This window comes from Pseudophryne corroboree, chromosome 4, assembly GCF_028390025.1.
Source record: "Pseudophryne corroboree isolate aPseCor3 chromosome 4, aPseCor3.hap2, whole genome shotgun sequence".
Lineage (NCBI taxonomy): Eukaryota > Metazoa > Chordata > Amphibia > Anura > Myobatrachidae > Pseudophryne > Pseudophryne corroboree.
This window is the reverse complement of record NC_086447.1, coordinates 409,884,096-409,905,560: the sequence shown is the minus strand read 5'-3', so window position 1 is coordinate 409,905,560 and position 21,465 is coordinate 409,884,096. Positions and strand designations below refer to the sequence as shown.

The 21,465-nt window shown below is 42.7% G+C and overlaps 1 protein-coding gene across 12 annotated transcripts in view; it reads right to left on the bottom strand.

The window, feature by feature from the left end:
• FAM135A (family with sequence similarity 135 member A) overlaps positions 1 to 21,465 on the bottom strand; it is a 325,004-nt gene that overhangs the window by 201,030 nt on the left and 102,509 nt on the right. For 3 of the 12 annotated variants that reach the window (XM_063916768.1, XM_063916780.1, XM_063916779.1), the window contains exons 2-3: positions 20,331 to 20,398; positions 7,908 to 8,021 (exon numbers count right to left, since the gene is read on the bottom strand). In XM_063916768.1, the coding sequence (XP_063772838.1) occupies positions 7,908 to 7,984 (77 nt within the window). In that variant the 5' untranslated portion in view covers positions 7,985 to 8,021; positions 20,331 to 20,398. The other 9 variants (XM_063916772.1, XM_063916771.1, XM_063916773.1 and 6 more) reach the window with 9 other exon arrangements.

Here is a 21,465-nt window from a genome sequence, read left to right as displayed (position 1 = left end):
GCAGCTTCTTTCCTCTACCCCTGCCTCTGGCAAGAAAGGATGCACCTCTGACTTTCTTGCTTCTTTGTGATCGAAAGGACTGCATTTGGTAATACGGTGCTTTCTTAGGCTGTGAGGGAATATATGGCAAAAAATTTGACTTCCCAGCCGTAGCTGTGGAAACTAGGTCCGAGAGACCGTCCCCAAACAATTCCTCACCCTTGTAAGGTAACACCTCCATGTGCTTTTTGGAGTCGGCATCACCTGTCCATTGCCGAGTCCACAGGACCCTTCTGGCAGAAATTGACATTGCATTTATTCTAGAGCCCAGTAGGCAAATGTCCCTCTGGGCATCCCTCATATATAGGACAGCGTCTTTTATATGCCCCAGGGTCAGTAAAATAGTATCCTTGTCTAAGGTATCCAGTTCCTCAGACAGATTATCTGTCCATGCTGCTACAGCACTATACATCCAGGCCGACGCAATTGCCGGCCTCAGTAGAGTACCTGAATGTGTATAGACAAACTTCAGGATACTTTCCTGCTTCCTATCCGCAGGATCCTTTAGGGAGGCCGTATCCTGTGACGGCACGGCCACCTTCTTAGATAAGCGTGTCAGAGCTTTGTCTACCCTAAGGGAGGATTCCCAGCGCATCCTGTCCGTTGGCGGGAAAGGGTACGCCATAAGTAACCTTTTGGAAATCAGCACTTTCCTATCGGGGGAATCCCACGCTTTTTCACATAACTCATTTAACTCATGTGAAGGGGGAAAAGTCACCTCTTGCTTTTTCTCCCCACACATATAAACCCTTTTGTCAGGGACAGGGTTTACCTCTGATATGTGCAATACATCCTTCATTGCTATAATCATGTAGCGGATGGCTTTAGCCATTTTAGGCTGCAATTTTGCATCATCGTCATCGACACTGGAGTCAGAATCCGTGTCGATATCTATGTCAACAATTTGGGATAGTGGGCGCTTCTGAGACCCTGACGGCCTCTGCGCTGTAGGATCAGGCATGGGCTGAGACTCCGACTGTCCCAAGGTGTCAGCTTTACCCAACCTTTTATGCAAGGAGTTTACATTATCATTTAACACCTTCCACATATCCATCCAATCAGGTGTCGGCGCCGTCGGAGACACGTCATTCATCTGCACCTGCTCTGCCTCCACATAGCCCTCCTCGTCAAACATGTCGACACAAGCGTACCGACACACCACACACACAGGGGATGCTCTATATGAGGACAGGACCCCCACAAGGCCTTTTGGAGAGACAGAGAGTATGCCAGCACACACCCCAGCGCTATATAACCCAGGAATCACACAGTAACTTAGTGTTTACCCAGTAGCTGCTGTATATATGATTAATGCGCTAAATTTATGTGCCCCCCCCCCCTCTCTTTTTACCCTCTTTCTACCGTGAGTCTGCAGTGGAGAGCCTGGGGAGCTTCCTCTCAGCGGAGCTGTGGAGAGAAAATGGCGCTGGTGAGTTCTGAGGAAGAAGGCCCCGCCCCCTCAGCGGCGGGCTTCTGTCCCGCGATTTTGTGTAAAATGAATGGCGGGGGCTCATGCATATTACAGTGCCCAGCTGTATATATGCTGCTTTTTTGCCAGGAGGTACTCAATTGCTGCCCAGGGCGCCTCCCCCTGCGCCCTGCACCCTACAGTGACCGGAGTGTGTGGGTTAGTGTGGGCGCAATGGCGCACAGCTGCAGTGCTGTGCGCTACCTCATATGAAGACAGGAGTCTTCTGCCGCCGATTTTGACGTCTTCTTGCTTCAACCCGCCGGCTTCTGTCTTCTGGCTCTGCGAGGGGGACGGCGGCGCGGCTCCGGGAACGGACGACCAAGGTTAAGTTCCTGTGTTCGATCCCTCTGGAGCTAATGGTGTCCAGTAGCCTAAGAAGCGCAACCTAGCCGGTTAGTAGGTTTGCTTCTCTCCCCTCAGTCCCACGTAGCAGAGAGTCTGTTGCCAGCAGAAGCTCTCTGAAAATAAAAAACCTAACTAAAATACTTTCTTATTAGCAAGCTCAGGAGAGCTCACTAAAATGCACCCAGCTCTGGCCGGGCACAGATTCTAACTGAGGTCTGGAGGAGGGGCATAGAGGGAGGAGCCAGTGCACACCAGTAGTACTAAATCTTTCTTAGAGTGCCCAGTCTTCCTGCGGAGCCCGTCTATTCCCCATGGTCCTTACGGAGTCCCCAGCATCCACTAGGACGTTAGAGAAATGGGGTTGTAATTGTATGTTTTATCTTTTAAAAATGTTACATCACTACACAACACTACTTTACTCATCGTATGCACTCTTTATGAAGAAAGCTGATACAACCAACAGGACAAATTGCTATCATTTCCTAAAGGCTTTCCAGCTACCATTTTAGCAGCACATACGATATTTATACTTATGTTGTGGTGTTCTGCAACTTAACACCTTTCGTGACATTTAACAGTTGTTTTATAATTTAAAACAATCTGAAGCAAGATATCAGAAAACATTCTTCTGTAAATAATTTAAACAGGCTAGAAAGCTGCAGAAGGCAACTAACAATAACAGGAGCAGTGTTACCAACGATTACAACATTTGCTGGAATATATTCCTATATTTGCCCATGGGACAGAGAATGTTTCAGTATTGCAGTAACAGACAGCTTTTGGCAATGAATGGATAAATATAAAACACAAACATATAACCTTCATATCATTATAGAAAAAAAAACCAAATACTACAAAGAGACCCATACTTTATTATTATCCAAAGACAAAATAAACTAGGGACAGAAATAATCTCCTCTAAACCTATTAATGTCAGACTGGTACACAAAAGTATTCTACTGTATACAGGCGTGACCAGCAAATATATTGGCATACAAGAGGTATTATCATTATTTTATAAGAAAGAGATGGCTGCTTTAGTAGGATGTTAATTCTGCCTGTGACAATCAATTGAGCAGCAAAAATTAAAATAGGACACCACTGTCAAAACACAAACAAATATATTGATTGCTATCATGATTCCTGGATAGTACAGACAAAAACTACACAATTTGAAACCGCATGAGAGCAAAATAGCAATTTGCCATTGAACACTATGCAGCTTAAGCTGGGCATACACTAAACAAAATAATTATATGTCAGATAATCTGCCAGATGTGTTTGGTTGGAATGAAAATCTTGTAATGGATAAGAGCTAATGACAATCGACCCATTTGCTCCTAAACACTGGAAAACAAACGAAAACTGTCATTCATACAAATTGGTTAAATCCTTGATTTAACTAGTTTGTCGTGATCTATCTAATGAAAACAAATGAACAAAATAAATTTTGCAAAACCTTGGGGTTACTGTAACTGCAGAAGGGGCAGTCAGTCACAAAGAGGTAAAACAGACAACAGGCAGCTTGGTAGTATTGTCAGTTCACGGAGCAGACAAATCACTGCCATGGTAACAGTCATTAGATTCCATATCATTTGAACTACTCAATCTGCTTTATAACATGAGTGCTCCTTCCCTGGACTCTATTCAATCAGTGTGTGAGGTGAGGTCCCTCCGGTTGAGGTGGATGAGCATGGTTTACACAGGATTTCAGGAATTAGACAACTGGGATGAAGCTTTGCTGGCATGGCCTTATAGCAAAGTGTGCCTTAAGTGATCAGCAACAGTATATGAAGGCATTAGGCACCTTTTATGTACCATGGGAGCATATAAATATCCGCTATCCTGCATTACAGGTACACGCTGCAAACCCACCTCATCGGTTTAATCATTATTACTGTTCCCAATAGCTACTGTAGTTCTCAATGTATTCTGCAGCACAATAGTGGAAATAAAAGAATACAAATGTAAGTGGGAAAAGGAAGCATATGGTAGCACATGGTAGAGAGGAGGGACACAAATCAGGCATGATCAATGAAAACATGGATTGTTAAGAAAATACAGAGGAAAAATAAAAAGCCACAGCCTGATCTGCCTAATTTACATTAATAAAAGGGATCAAATACTAATAGATCAAAATGAGAAACACACATGGTGTAATTTGTGGTCAATTGAGAGGGATATGAAAATGAACTTTAAAGCATAATAAGCAGACAGAAAAGGAGAATAATTAAAAGAAATCAACACAGTTTAAATAGTATAAACAGTAAAAGGAACAGGTCTGAAAAAAATTGCATGTTTTTCCATATCAACAATATCTGCAAACCAAAAAGCATTTGCTTAACCAAGAAACAGTAACATGTCACATGCCCTGCATTACATAATCTTTCCATGGACCGCACGGAAACCATACTATACAGTATGTGAGTGCAAGTACAAGAGACGACAAAGTTACTATAGAACACAAATTATAGTGCCCTGATTTGGAGAAGTGAGAGAGATATGATTTCATGTCTTAGGTTTGAGTCAAGTCAAAAAGTGCTATATAAGCAAGTGGCAAGTAAGTTTCATAAATATACGTGTAAAAGAGTCAGACACAGTTCAGGCCAGGACATGTGAAAAATATTTTATTTTATTTTACAAACAGAAATTCCTTTCCATAAGGCTTTTGAATAGGTGGACAATAATCAAAACCTTGAGGGTGGGTCAAAGAGGTTGTTTTTAAGATATTTGCCTGCAATGCAGGCACTCATACACATCAACCAGTGATCAAGCAGTTTCATACTTAACCAGCTGCAAACTGCAGCATTTATGGCATAAACTTTATGTACATTCCTGCTCAACACCTGATTAGAATAGTTGTGTCTATCATAAAAAAGTGGGCAGACGTTGCGGACCATTTGTGATTTAACTCACGTTACCAAATCCAACACGGAGCTAGCCGCTTTATCTAGAGAATTGACCTGCCCATATACAGGGGATCTAGAAGTGGAATAAACTGCTAGTTATTGTCTCCCACCTTTTTATTAAAAATATAAAAATGTACATGCTAAGTAATAAGGTGAAAAAAGTGGCAATGTAAAATGACATATCGCAAAAAGTAACATGTAATTTTGTTCCGTCTCAATGCAAGAGGGAAAAATAAAAAAACAAGCAAACAAAAATGGCACTCTCTTAGCACAATCACAGCAATGAAGCAAGAGGTTGGAGATATTCTTGGTTTACATTATGATCACCACTGATGTTGATTACATTTTCCTAATTGTTCTCTAAAGACAAAAATCTTACAAAAGAATAATGAAACAAATGTATGTGCCGCAGACTAAATGACTCTAAGGACACTACCAGAGCCGAGGATTAGTAGCCAGTGGGGGACCTTATTTGCAGTTCCCATTATAGCAGCATTATTTTGTTCCCCTGTTTATAGTAACAAACTGTGGTTTATATTTTCACTTGTAAGAGGAACTTGTATTGATTTAGAAATAAAAGAACCACATCCTATGCTGCTCACGTCTTTCTACATCTGAAAAGTGCATTTAATCAGTACATATATTATAATATACAGATAGAGTGCTTATCCAGTTATTACTTAAAAACCATATTAACACCTAAAAAGATTACAAAAAAAAAAAAAAGCACAACAATCAAATGAGTATGCAAGCTGGCTACACAAAGCAGTAACCGCTGAAGAAACGTCTTCTAACATGATCACCGTCCAATTCAGCAGCGCTGTCAGATTAGTTCTGGCACAACCAAGGCTTATTACTATCATCGGAAGATGACCACACACACTCAGGCATTTACCTCTGATTCCTGTTACACGTTTCCATAGGTCTTATATTGATGCAACTGATTTCAATCTAAGTATTTCAGGCATACTGTTGACTTTCTGACTGTGTACTGTGATATGAGGACAGATGCTCATTACAGGCAGCAATCACAGCTTGTGTGCTCACAACTGCTCTGTTATTACTTAAAGAGTCACAAATATTTACAGACTTGGGCCAATATGTAAGCTGGCTTTTTACGAATTTCTGTGATTATGCCCGTATTTTTAAAGAATCAATCAGTTACAATGCAAAACAAACCTGGTTTTGCCTTGTAAATGATTGCCACTTTAAAAATACGGGCTGCCTTGCAGGAATTCCCAGTCTGCACCTAGAAGGTTATTACATATTGCTCCTAGAGAATACCAAGACATAAATTTGCGTAATGGGGGGAATTCAATTAGCCGTGGTAAATTATCGCTCCTCAGGGGGTGATTCAATTATCCCTGATAGCCTGCAGGGAATTTGTTTCGCCTACCCAGAGGCAGGAGAAATTAAATTCCCAATAAGTGGCATGTTTCCGGAAAAAAACACATGGATCCAGGAAATTATCCAAGATCATGTGTGTTTTCATACGGAAAAAAACAGGAGGGGAAGGGGCAGGTTGGGTCTGTTAGAATTAACCCGAAAACTTTTTTGCTCTAAAACGGCAACGTACTGCAATGCTTTACTGTGAAAACAGATAGCAGGTAACTGAATTCCCCTCTATGGGGGATATCCAATCAGCCCCGGTAATTTACCGGGGCTAATTGTCCAGCCGGATGCTATCTAATTAGCCACGATAAGCCAGCGCGAGACATGATTTATCAAGGATTTTCTTTTACCTGCCTCAGGCAGGCAAAATCAAATTCCCGCAAAACAGCCCCATTTTCTGCGAAAACGGGGCTCTTTCTACCAAAAAACGCAGAGGTTTCACTGAACCTGTGTGTTTTCGGGAGATAATGGGGTATATTCAATTGAAGTCGGATCCATTCCGACATTCATTTGTCGAAATGGATCCGACTTGGGCTATTCAATGCAATCTCAATTCGACTTTAAAAAATGTCGAATTGAGATGCAGGAGCAGAGACGGAGGAGAGCCGCGGGCAGACGGGAGAGTGCAGCGGCTACAGCAGCGTAGCTGGAGGATGTGTCACAGCCGCCGCTCACGGCAGCGTCCACCCGGCTCCAGCAAGCGAGCCCTCGCTTGCTGGATCCGGGTGGACGCTGTTGTGAGCGGCAGCTGTGACACATCCTCCGGCTACGCTGCTGTAGCGCTGCTCTCCCCGTCTCCCCCATCTCTGCTCCCGCATCACAGCCACCGCTCACGGCAGCGTCCACCCGGCTCCAGCAAGCGAGGTCTCGCTTGCTGGAGCCGGGTGGACGCTGCTGTGAGCGGCGGCTGTGATACATCCTCCGGCGCTGCTGTCCCCCGTCTGCCCGTGGCTCTCCCCATCTCTGCTCCTGCATCACAGCCACTGTTCATGGCAGCGTCCACCCGGCTCCAGCAAGCGAGGTCTCGCTTGCTGGAGCTGGGTGGATGCTGCTGTGAGCGACGGCTGTGATACATCCTCCGGCGCTGCTGTCCCCGTCTGCCCGCGGCCCTCCCCTGTCTCTGCTCCCACATCTCAATTCGTCTTTTTTTAAAGTCGAATTGAGATGGTCGAAAAGGGGGCCAAAATCGACACAAGCACGCGGATCGGCAGCTATTCCACCGATCCACGTGCTTTTCGACAAGTCAAATTCCTCGACTTGTCAAATAATTTGGGGTTAGATTGAATAGGTCGGAAATCCTTCCGAACTAAAAAAGTCGAAAACTGACGTCTTTTCGACAAATGGCAGCTTTCAACTTCAACTGAATATACCCCAATGTATTGTTTTTTTTTTACAGGCGACCAAATTAGATAGCCTGTAAAAAAATATCGATGAATCATAGGAAAAAAAAGTGCAAAAAACAGCCATTTTTCGCACCTGATATTGTTTCACCTCTAATTGGATATCACCCTATATATGATAAAGAAAGTGAGAAATGTGAGAAGATGACAAAAGAATAACAACAGCAAGTTAAAACAGGATTTAAATCAAAGTCGCCAAATATATGGGTGCAGTTTGCGGATTTTGAGAGGTAACCTATGATGAGAGCTTGAAAACAGTTTGTGACTACACACATGTCCCTTGGCTGACATGAAGCTATTGTCCAAAGAAAGTGGGGCACAGGTCACAAGCCAGAATATGATTGTACTTACCCTCTTTGAAATAAATCCACGTTGTAGAATTTTTGAAGCTCCACTGAAAATTCGACTGTGGCCTGAACATCACTCATTTTGTTTCCAGATGAAGACACCAAGATTCACTAGTTACTAAAGAGAGAAAAAAAAAGGCCACAACTCATGAAAAAAACAACTGACTGTATAATCATGGATATTACACTAGATAAGAGCCACATTTATGTACTATACAATCCTTACTCTATAGAAATGCATCACCTAATTTATAAGGCATTTTGTGTATGGCTTATAGGCCAGCCTCGATGACTGCTATGAGTGCAACACATCTGAACTGCAACTTGAAGGATCTGTGATGTGGGCTGCAATCTAAAATGTTTTGATGACAATATGAACTAATAGCTCATACTTTTATAAGCACTTGAGGACAAGCCTAACAACTATCTATTTATATTGTACCCTCAACCTAAACTTTAATAGACAAGTTCTCAATTATGAGGGAGTTGGTCTCCAGTACTGTATGTCCCGTATGCGTAGCACCTTAACCAAGTTTCAACAGAAATTTTACTCTTTGGGCAATAATCCGGTAAATTCTTTTAGCTTGCAAACTTTGCCTTCGACAGATTAGAAATAGAATTAAAACTATTAATTCACCTGATAGGCAGAAATTGTTAAACCCCTCAGATATAGCGAATGCTTTTCCTGGCTACTATACAATCCAGATAGAGATCGACTACTTCACAACCCACTGATATAATTATCTCCTCTTTAGAGGGTTTATGCCTTCCTAAATTACGAACTACATATTTACATACAATTAACGCTCCTTGGTCTGAAGGAGAGATCTTACATGCTACTAAAGCGCTTCCCATGGGAAAAGCACCTGACCCAGATGGATATACTAATTATATTTGTAAACAGTTTTCTGTTAAGCTAGCTCCAACGCTCAATATGCTTTTTAACGAAGCTACCAAACAGGGCTCCTTACTCGCTGAGATGTTGGAAGCTCAGATCATTACCATAGCTAAGCCAGGGAAGGACCAATGTTTGTATTCGAAATACAGGCCAATCGTCCTTTTAAATACTGATGTTAAATTGTATTTCAAATTAATACCTAACCGTCTGTCTCCGTTGATCCCTCGGTTTATCCATACGGGCCAGGTGGGTTTTGTCGGGTGCCATTAAGCCTCTGATAGCACCTGTAGAGTTTTCAGTTTGGAAGAACTACTAACGAACAGAGAGCAGGAATCTATCCTGCTTTCTTTAGACGCTGAAAAGGCGCTTTATCGCCTGCACTGGATATTTTACTATGGCTACACTTTCCGTCTTATGTTTACAGGGAGACATTATAGTCTATATCCACACTTTATAGTAACCCAACTGCCAGTTCTAAGCAATAGGTTTCTGTCCCTCCCCTTTCCCATATCAAAATGGCACAAGACAGGGGTGCCCTCTCTAATGGCCTTAATGTAAGTATTGGCTAATGAACCTCTTGCTGTGACTACACAAAAGTCATTTTCTTTCCCTGGTATAACTGCAGCTGAAACTAGGCATAAACTGTGCTTATTTGTGGACGACATCTTAGTGTTTGTCACTAGCCGTCCTACATAGAGTTATTGATCATTTATAGCAACAACTCTTTCAACAAATTAAATACCACTCAAACAGAAGAACTGCCCTTCTGTGTGCCTAGTGCTACTTTAGCTCGTCTTATATCCCTTTTAAAAAAACAAACAAAACTTTTTATTGACAAGATCAAAATATACATCCATTAATAGTACACATATATGTACAGTACAAATACAGAAAGTCCCATGAAACAAAGCAAATGACAATGAACAGTTCGACCAGATGTAGGCATATGTTAAAATAGTACTTGACACAGAATGAAAAATGATGGATAATAAAAAGGAAACTTATTCTATGAAGAAACAGTGTGGACATTTTTTAATCCCATTGGAAGGCAGACTGTCTGCTTTACCTGGGAATTAATTTACCCAATAAAATGCCTGATTCTGCAGAGATTAACTACAACCTCCTTATCACTCATGTTTCTAGTCTTTAAAAAAATGGATGGGTCCTGAAGTTTCCTGGCTTGGTAGACTAGTGGCATGTAAAATGATGATACTTCCAAAACTAATGTATAATTTCCACACAATATCCTATTTAGTATCCAAGTGTTATTTACTCCAATCCATAAATACATTTTGCATTATATTTGGAAAGGTAAGACCCCTAGGATTGCTTATCGCCGCATAAAGTGCCCTAGACATTAGGGAGGACTAGACGTGTCTGATTTGTTAACAAATGACTACGCTTGTTTGGTGGCGCAGAAAAGTGATTGGGCCTTACACTTTAAAACAAAACCTTGGGAATTTGGAGAGAGCTTTGTAACCACAATTTACCTTATCAGAGTTCATCTGGAATCCTAAGCACTTGTGCCCGTTAGTGTCTGATACTTCAAGAGCTATATCTGATTCACTTAAAGCGTGGAATGTAACTACAGTGGGAAACAGATCGACAAATCACATTCACTACTCTGCAGTGGGAATCGATTTATTTAACAGGTCATCAAATCTCTCAATGCTACGACCACCTGGATATGCAATATAGGTTGCGGCATAGATTTTCATCTTACACAGACTTATGGTGTGTACACATGGTGAGATTTTTTCTTACGATTTTGACTATATAGTCAAAATTGTAAGAAAAGGTAGTGCAGATCGCAAGGTGAAAGTCACCTTGCGATCCCGATGTGATGCACGGTCGGCTTCGCAAGCCTAGATAGACTGTGCAGGCAAGTCAATTTTGAGTATCTCATAGAAAAGATAGTCAAAATTGACACTTAGCCAAAATTGCACTAAAATAGTCAGTATTGCAAGCACAGTCATTATGTGCTTGCGATACCGACCTAGCCCCTATCGCATAGTGAGAATCGGGGTTAGCCTGAATCTCACCATGTGTACACACCTTAAGTGGCATAGAATATGGCCCTCTCAGTCTAAGTACTGTTGGCGTAATTGTTCAGAGCCAGGTGATATTTTTCATGTTTGTTGGAGTTGTCCTATCATACGAACACTCGAGAAAAGTTTTTGCCTTAGCTGATAAGGTTTTTAAAGTACATATCATAAGCTTGCCTTCCTTAGCTCTTCTTAATGTATACCCCACCGATTTGCCTAAATCTGACTATTCTCTTCTCTGCCATATTTTAATTGCCACTAGAGCCGTCATACCCAAAATCTGGACCGTCGGGGTGCCTGGAGGACCGCGTTTGAGAACTTCTGTAGTAAGTAATAGAGAATGGGCAACAAATTATTTTACCTTTCAATCACCAGAGACATTTGAGGGAACATGGGGTTAGAACTTGTATATTCTTGTACCTATGTATTTTATTAGAGTTTATAAATGGTCAGCACAACCCCTTGTAAAAAAAAGATTTTATGATGAGCCAGAAAATAGCATATGTTCAGCAAACAAAAAACTAAAAAATGCACTATTTTCTGTGAAACTGCATAACAATTCCATTTCCATGTCACCAAACAGATAGAAAGATGTTAACTGGAGCTTTAGAATATATCCATGCAACTTACATGGCATCACTAAATCAGTAACCAGAACAATTAATATTAAGAACACTTCCCAAATACTCCTAAACTACCAACAAAGATTTTAGATTAAATTCACACATGAAATCCATATAATCCATAAAATAAAATACAAGAAAAAGCAGGCATAAAAGCCTAAAACACACATATTCCATTATTTTTCCCAGTAACTTTCATGCACTTAGTATAGCCCCAAAAATGTGCTAGCTTTTCCAAGCAGATGAATACGAAACGTTGTGTACCTTCCCAAAAATAGACCAAAAATTTAGCTCCAAGAATAGGTGAACTTTTAGTTTTTGCCTATTTGTTTGTTATGGCATGGAGTAATTACACACAGATGCAAAGCATGGGCACATCTCTAGGAAAAATGGTCTGATGCGTATTTAGTAGCATGCACTTATTTCACTGGTTTGAGTCACAATTAACCAGTGTCATGTCTCGTTTACAAGTAGGTTAGCACCCTTTCACGTCAGTGTTAGGACTGTCCTAAGTAAATAAAGGGTGTTGTTTTTACACATTTTCTGTGACAGCCGTAACTGAAACAGAAGACAGCAAATTATTATGTATTCAGTGTACATTATTAGACACGGTAGATTAAAGAGAATGGTGTAAACCAGGGTTTCTCAACAAGGGAAGCGGATTCAGGATTGAAAAATTCTCAATCCCCAGGATACCAAGGATTGACTTGATCAACAAATATATTATTTATTAGTCTAGCAGGCAGCAGCAGAAATCATAGGACAGCACAGGATACCCGTCCCATACCACCAGTGCACTTCCTCAATCCTAAATCGCCTCCCCGTGTCCTGACCCTCAGCAGTGATGAACCCGCCTTGTGGCCCTTCCAGGCGCCACTGACATGTGTGACATAGTTTGAAAGTGCAACAGTCTGATACGCCACGCGGCTGCTTGGCCCTGCATGCCTTCTCTGCTTAGCGGGCGGGTGCGTAGGAAGGGGCAGGCTGGCATGAGGACGCACAGCAGGACCTTTCTGACATCACGCCGTACACAGCCGGACACCGTCTGAGCAGAGTGCTGCTGATGTCCAGCACTGCCCGGCATAAAACCAAAACCGTGCATGCGCCAACTAATCCCGCAAAACCCAAATCCAGCCATTTTGGTAATCCTGGTATCCCGCTAATCCTGGAATTAGCCTCCCTATTCTCAACGCTGATCCTCAAGTACTTGTTGCAGACTCTACCTCTCAGCTGCTCATCTCTATCTGCTTCAGTCTGCATAGTGGTGTCTCCCAGCTGTCCACTCTCACAATGTCTCCCTCCCACCCCACACACACTGCTCATTTGTGGGGTTCTATTTTGTTTTTTTAAATCAGCTTTGTTTAAAATGGTACTGGCGTCTATGACTTTTTCCAAAATGGCTTAATTTAAGTAGTATATCGATGGCCACAAAATGACGGTCATCAGAATCACCTGTAAAGTAATAGATTAATATGACAGCATATGATGTGTGTATGGGTACAGGTCTTTAAATGATACCTCACAATTGCAGAGTATCACACGACTAGTGAGAAAGTACTGTGCATGTGTGCAATGTTTTTTTTCTTATTGATTTAAGACCTTATAATGACATATTGTAAGTCTGACCACCCATCACAGAGAGAGAGAGAGAGAGCGAGAGAGAGAGAGAGAGAGAGAGAGAGAGAGAGAGAGATAAGTAGTCATATTAGGTCTACATTCTGAACGTAGGCAGTACATAGGGTTAGGTTTAGGGCTAGGATTAGGCTGTGGTTAGGGCTCTAGCAATAGAAAAAAAAGCTGTGCTGAATGTCGGCATGCACAATGTCAGCATTAGGACCATATCAACATTCTTTGCTACAGAGGTTCTGCTTCACAAAGTAGGAAACAGGCATAATGCTGGAGCCTGGTTCTCCCAGTACATCCATTTATTAGTGCAAAATACACACAATTTTCAGCCAACTTACGGTCAAAATACATCACACATTTAGTGTAAGGGGGAATTCAATTAAGCGTGATCGCAAAAGCACTTCACAACCGGATGCATCCCTAATTTTCTTTGACCACCTATAGGGGTATATTCAATTAGGGACGAAACTGCCGTCTTGTCGAAAAGACGTCAGTGTTCGACTTTTTTAGGTCGGAAGGGGTTCCGACCTATTCAGTCCTGAGCATTTTTATACGACAAGTCTGGGAATTCGACTTGTCGAATAGTACGTGAATGGGTGGTATAGCTGCCGATTCGCGTACTTCTGCAGGAAACTGGGCCAAATCAGACAGGTTTTGGCCCCGTTTCCGACCATCTCAGTTCGACTTAAAAAGAAGTCGAATTGAGATGGGGGACCTGAGAGGAGGAGAGGGGGGAGAGCCGCGGGCAGACGGGGCAGAGCCTGGGCAGACGGGGCAGAGCCTGGGCAGACGGGGCAGAGCCTGGGCAGACGGGGGACAGCAGTGCTACAGCACAGCGCTGCAGGAGGATGTGTAATAGCCGCCGCTCACGGCAGCGTCCACCCGGCTCCAGCAAGTGAGGTCCCGCTTGCTGGAGCCGGGTGGACGCTGCCGTGAGGTCTGGTGGCTATTACACATACTCCTGCAGCACTGCTGGCCGCGGTTGTCCCCTGTCTACCAGCGGCTCTCCCCCCTCATCTCAATTCTACTTTTTTAAAGTAAAATTGAGATGGGATTTGAATAGCCCTTGTCGGATCCATTCCAACAAATGCATGTCGGAATGGATCCGACCCTAATTGAATATACCCCATAGAGGTAAACAGCAAATAGCAAAGTTTGGCTACCAAACTGATTTGCAAGAGTTTTAACAATGTATAGGTTTACATATTTGTTAAGTATGCATCAATGTGTGTGAATAGTTAAGTATTACAGAAACAGTTAAGACAGTGCTACTAAAAGATTTATTTATTTAGCTCATTAAAATTAACAGTATCCAAATAATATTACACCAGCCGGCAGGAAAATACATATAATACATATTTATACTTTATATTTTCCTCCCGGCAGGTGTGGTATTATTTGGATTCTGTTAATTTTGATGAGCTAAATAAATAACTCTTTTAGTAGCACTGTTTTAACTGTTTGTGTTTCATTTAACAAGGGTGGAGTACTCCCCTCCTAAGACGGCTGCTGATGAAAGTTTAATATTAACTATAAGCGCCGAATCCTATATATTTTAAAAGTATTACAGAGGTATTTTTGGTATCTCAAATCTATTTAGTGCATGTATGCATAAACGTAGTATAAACTGCCACAGTAGCACCCTGTCACTACACATACTGACAAAGCAGAATTTATTGCAACTTCTGCAGTCCACTACTGATGCCTGAGGCACCAGAAGCATGATCCACGATAAGTGCCGGCATCGTGGGGAGGAGCCTGCCACATTGGGGCTAGTAGGATAGCCCCCGGTGATACAATTACCTGTGGCTAATTAGATACCCTTGTAAACCTAAACTAACAATTGAGCTCTGTCTGCTGGGCTACACAGCTATCAGTAGATGTGACAAGAGTTCTGCAGTGTGTAAGGCTGGAGGATATTACAAGTTTTTATTTTTCTGCACACTGTGAGGCAACAGACGATCTGATGTATAATGGGGCTGAGGAACGGGTCTGCAGCTGGTATAGTCTTCTACTAATACCCTTTTCACATTGCAATGCCTGGTCGCACCCAGGAATTGGAACCGGGACCTTCCCAGCATTGGATCCTTACACACTGGCTTCCCGATCCGGCAATATGCCCAGTCGGGTTGCCATCGGGGACGGGGACCGCAGCGGCATCAGGGGCGGGTACAGACGCAGTGCTGGAAGATGAGATCATCTCCATGTCGCCTCTACCTATACTGTGAACGGGTCCCGGGTCGCATCAACCCGACAACCCATTCTCACTGCACCTGACCCGGGAATAACCCTTCATTATTCCTGGGTTGAATTACCGGGTCAGGTGACCCGGGAATTCGTCAGTGACCCCTTTCACACTACACAGCGACCCGGCAATATACCTAGTCACTACCAGGTTATTTGTGCGGTGTGAATGGGGTATAAGTCAGTAGCTTATATTAGCAATCAGCTGAAGGGATGTGTGCTCCACTGTATGGCTGAGTGGTGGGCATTACACACCTGTCTGGATGCGGTCACTGATTCCCTGCAGCAGCTTAGAGCCTCACAAAGGGGAAGCCACTTCCCTCCTTGTCACGGCTGCCCCACTGCCTGCCTCCTTTGTGGGAGAGCCTGCCTCTTGGGGATGCCTGCTAGCTCTACCGCCTCCCTCAGGCACGCCTATTCAGGGAAGCAAGGCCTCCAAGGTCCTGCCTCCTCACGCTCACAGACACAGAGGGGGCCAAGCGTGATGTCTCAGTTCCGCTTCACACAGCCGCAGCTACATTGTGCTACCCGCACACAGGTGTCTGGCCGCCCTGGCACTTTCACAGCGCAGCCCCTGCTTCTCCCTCAGTGGCTACCTGACATCAGACTGTGTAATGGCGTCACCCCAGCTCTCCTCTCTCCACAGTTACAACTGTCCCTCCTCCAACTGATTTTTTCAACTCAACTTTATTTTAAAATGACACTGCCATCAACTCTTTTCCAACTTAGCAACTGCAGGGTATCACATAAGTACATGCAATCATGTGCAGTGACTTATAATCACAAGTTCTCTGATATTGAACACAGGCAAATAGCATCATGTCATTCTAATATTCTGATGATGCCGACATCACAATAGCAGATGAGCACAGGCTTGATGTGAAGGAATATAACTTTCCATAGCTGCACACACTAACAACAACCACAAACAGCTGTGTGTAGGACAGGACATGAGCAACAGCAACTACTATCAGATATATGCATTCTAGTACAAGAGGGGTACTTTCTTCAATTGAGCAGAACCGGAAAGTGCACGTAGACTAGTTTCTTACATTAGACCAGGGTTTTTCAATTGGTGTGCCGTAACCGATTGTATGGTATGCCGCAGAGTCAGAGATGCTGCCAGCGCCTTCAAAACTAACTGGGAGCCTAGGCAGCGCTGGGCTCTTAAGGGAGGATCAGTCGTGCACGGGCCGTGACCTATGCCATGGAGACGTCGTCAGCCCACCTGCATCCACACCTTACTGCTCGCCCACTGCTCAGTACTCGCAGCGCTGTGAGCAAGCCCCGCCGCTGAAGAACAGGGAGGAGGACAGATGACAGGTAGGGGACAATTATTTGTTATTTTATTTTTCCTGTGGAGAGCAATGTGATTCATTTATGTGGAGAGCAATGTGACTCATTTATGTGGGGAGCAATGCGATTCATTTATGTGGGGAGCAATGCGATTCATTTATGTGGGGAGCAATGCTTTTTCAATGAGGAGTAACGTAAGTGTGTGGTTTTATTCCTGTGGAGGCCAATGTATGTGTGGGATTTTTTTTTGACTGGGGGGGGCAATATGTGGGGTTTTTCCCGTGGGGGTCTGATTGTATGCCATGGCCATTTTAGAATATTGTATGGTGTGCCGTGAGTTAAAAATAGGTTGAAATTCACTGCATTAGACTGTAAAAAGCTACTGTAATTAGTGTCAGTTCTTGGAAGTTTGCCCAGGATCACAGGAGCAAAATGTGTTTTCCCCCCGTCTAGTTAAACAGAATTCCACCACATACTTATGTAATACAGGTATAAACAAACCCCAAAGCGGAAATTAGTCTACCTTGCAATAGTATGCGTACAGTTACTGGAGTTACATAAAAAACCTGAACTATATGCCTTTAACAAAAAAAAAAAAAAAAAGAACAGTATTGGTCATTTAAAGAAAATGCTCATAATCCAGTGAATGTAAACATTTATTAGAAAATAATAGAGAAAACCCAAACATTTAATTCTCCATACACATGTATAGTAACCTATGATACAGAGCACCAGTACTCAAAATATACATACTGTAAAAAAATGCCTTAAGGTAAATTATTAATGGAAGAGTCCACACAATGGGGGCGATTCAGTATGAATCGCAATTGTGCTGCAATCACTATGAAGCACTTTTTAGCACATGTGTGCGTACGCAAGTACATGCATGGTCTTAAACTGCGTTCTCTTCAGAACGCAGTCTAAGTCCTGTTAGGGGGCGATGACGGGGCTTCGGCGTCCTGTTTTGTGGGTGTCGATGCACCACTTGTGGGTGCGGTCCGGACAACGCAGGTGTGTCCGGAATGTTTGCTTGGAGGGCCGCCGCGGCTGTATGACGTCACAGACAGCCGCTGTAACCCGAAAGTTGTCGGGTAGCGGGTAACATGCACTCACATGTTAGCGGGGAAGGGGGGGGGGGGGCGGCATGTGGGGCAGACATGCCCTGTGCTTGGCGCTTCCCCCCGCATGTCAGTTTAAAGGGTTGTAGTTGTGCAATTTTTCGCATAACTTCAACCCATGCTTTGAAAAGTCAACAATAATGAAACGTGTCAACGGATATCTGGATCCAGGCTGGGTATTCCTCTGAGACTTTGGGATATTATAATCATTGTACGATGAGACCTAGTACTCACTGGATACACAATGTCAAGTAGAGCATATTATTATACATGAGGCAAACATGGTTGTGATGGCATTTTCTACTGAGCACTCTCAAATGAAAAAAAGTAAGGGATTATGGTGCAGTATTGCTTACATTCATATGGTAAAATTATCAATATTAGAATTGGTGAATTATTACTGGGCAGATCAGTCACCACAAAAAAAACCCACACTGACCGTTATCTGGGTTCTTCAGAAACACATCTTTTTAAAAAAAAACATGGTGCTGCCCATGGACAACGTACTATAGTTGAAATTGTAACCACTCCTGCTCGCTCCTGCAGGAGATAGCCAGGTAAGGTCCCTCTCCTGGGGTGTCTCCACTCCGTTTAACGTCCACGAGGAACCAGACCTCTCTAAACATAAGAAAGCAATGGGTGAGTAGGTCGAATCAAACTGATCCAATCCTGGCAAGTGATTCTTATCTGCCGTCAAAATTCTATGTTTCTTTGTATGCATCAGATGTGAATCCCTCCTCAATCTGAAGTATGGGATATTAACAGAATATGTAATATTGGGTTGATAAACACAGAACAAGCCTTCATAGAGGAATTGACATTTTGCAAAGACCATGTCAACAAATACAAATGAAAGGGCATATTATTAATTGACAATTAACCATATCTACCATGAGGAAATGAAGCCCTGCTCCAAAGTTTGCAGACAAGTATCAATAGGAGCAGGTGCTGATATAGTATAGTTATGCCACTGGGCACACACCTACTTGTCTTTATTTCAACTTATTTATAAATATGCTGCAGCAGCTGGTCTTCTCAGTACAGTGGCTCATGCAATCACAGCAGTTAATGAGTGGGTTATGCAGTAGCGTGCACGGAATCTAACACACACAGGAAGTTTGCCACCTGTGATTGAGTAGATAAAATATCAGCCATTGGTAGTTGCAAGTCGCATGCTGTCAGAGTGCAGCTGGCAGCACCCACACACAGACCAATCCTACTGCTTGGTCCGACAGCCAAGCAATCCTTTCCCATTTCTGTGTTCACATCACATGGCTGGGCAAAATGGAGGAAAGGGACTTTTACTTTGGGTAAAAGATGACAAAGTACCTGGGCCCACACAAACTAATTAACCAATTAGTTGGCTGCTGAGAAGGGTGTACCAGTAGCAGAGGGATTGTATGTTCCCACTGGCCCCCATGGTCGGCACGCAGTTCAGAACAAATGGAAAAAAAGGAACAGCTTAAATATGATATACAAGGTGGGGTGCAAAGTAGATTTGGCATCAAAATAGATATAATTGAAAGTTATGGATAGATAGCACTGTGGTTCACAAGCTGTATTAAGTTCTATGAGGAGGTAAAACTATAAGTAAAGATGTTTCCGCATAGACTAGTGCTGCAGTTGCACCAACCAGCCCTTCTCTATACGCCAGCTCCCGCGAAACTCTTCTTGCACCAAACATCTTCTTTAGGCTGAATTTGTGTCTTATTTGCAATGCGTTCCAACTAAGCAAATTCGGAAATAAAAAAAGCTTTCTGCAGCTCACTCATGCCAGGTGTCTTGCACCCCATAGCATACTGTGATTAGGTGTATGGGAATAAATCTATAGCTAAAAAATGCCCTTTATTGGAGTAATTAAAAAGAGACTAAGCATACTGAGATCATGTAACAAACATGAAGAATACCCAGAGCCCAAGAAGCATTTAAAAGATGAGGCCACGTAATAGTATGTGTACTTACCATTCCAGATTTTACAAAATGTGCATACAACTGTAAATCTGTATGACAACCAGTGGCGGCTGCTGTCCCTGGTCTGCAGCTCTGACCATAGGTACCATAATACTCCTTATTTCTTAATATAATATTAGAGATGTTAATAGGTGCAAGAACCATTTAGCCAATCAAAAGAGTTTGTTTCAAGCGCTAATTCGTTCTGGAACTACTTTATGTGCTGGTGCTACAAGGCGGTGCTTAACATGAATAAATGAAAAGGCTTGCTTTACTGGATTTGTAGCTGCTTTTAGTATTTAACAACTTAAATATTGAAACAGCTATAATGCAAGAAAAAAAAAATTCCAGTAAAAGAACTCAAAACTAGTTACAAAGGCCTATTTCTAAACATGCTGCATAACTCACTCCTACAGAGTCCTACTAATATAGCTGGTATTTTATAACTAGTCCTCTCAAACGCTACAAATACTAGTTATAGAACACCACTCACTAGCATGTGTGAGTGCAGAATAATCAAATACGAGCAGAATAGGATGTGTGTGACACTAGCCAGAAGAGGCAGGTTAGCATCTATGAATGTTAGTTTACTTACATAAAAGTAAGAAAGAAAAAGGTAGGTCTTACCTCTGGTGAAGGCGTTTCCATTGCAGCTTATTTCCAGTTATCCATGCGTGCTGCCACAAGCACATTGTCTGCACCTCGGAAAGTAAAACAGAAATTCCTTACTATTAATATTTCATTGCCTCCCTGTTCTTCTGAAGATGCTTATACACATACACTAATCAATGGACACTAAAGGCATTTGCTTCCTGTCTTCCCCACCCGCTTGCCTGAAGCTCTCTAGTCTACATTAAATGGATGCCTCTATTTTCCATTGCTCAAGACACCCTGTGACTTGATTATCCATGTGACTAGTCTTTTCAATTCAGGACATCAATGTTGTCTCAGTTAAATTCATCATGTACCCATCTAAAGGCTTTACAAAAAAAGTGTTCCCAACAGATACAACAAAATATCTATGAAGTGTAACAAAAAAAAAAAAAAAAAAATTCAGCATAAATTCTCCTTTGCAATGTTTTCTATACTGTTGACATGAGCATTTTGTTTCACAGAGATACACAGAGATGGATGACAATGGTAGCAGTGTCTGTTGTATGCAGCCAATAGGAGCAGACAGGCATGGTGGCATGGGGATGAGGGGGAGCAGTTACAGAGGTATTCGCTGCTCTGGAAGGGGCATGCACAGTTTTTTCCTGATATTATTTAAATTCTTTGCCATTTAGGTGATCCGCTCTCATCCCTATATACATCGCAGCATCCAGCGCACATAAAAAATAGGATTTTAATTACCTACCGGTAAATCTTTTTCTCGTAGTCCGTAGAGGGTACTGGGGATCCATTTAGTACCATGGGGTATAGACAAGTCCACTAGGAGCCTTGGGCATGTTAAGAATTTGATAGTGTGCCCTGGCTCCTCCCTCTATCCCCCTCCTACCAGACTCAGTCTAGGAAACTGTGCCAGAGGAGACTAACATACTTTGAGAGACGGATAGATAATAAAAGTGGTGAGATTACAAACCAGCACACACAAACAAGAGGAAAGCCATGCTAACCAAACTTGAAACAGGAACAGCAACAGCTGAACCAAACAACAATACTTAACAGAGTAACATTGCAGCAAGAACGAAGCACCAGGTGGGCGCCCAGTATCCTCTACGGACTAAGAGAAAAGGATTTACCGGTAGGTAATTAAAATCCT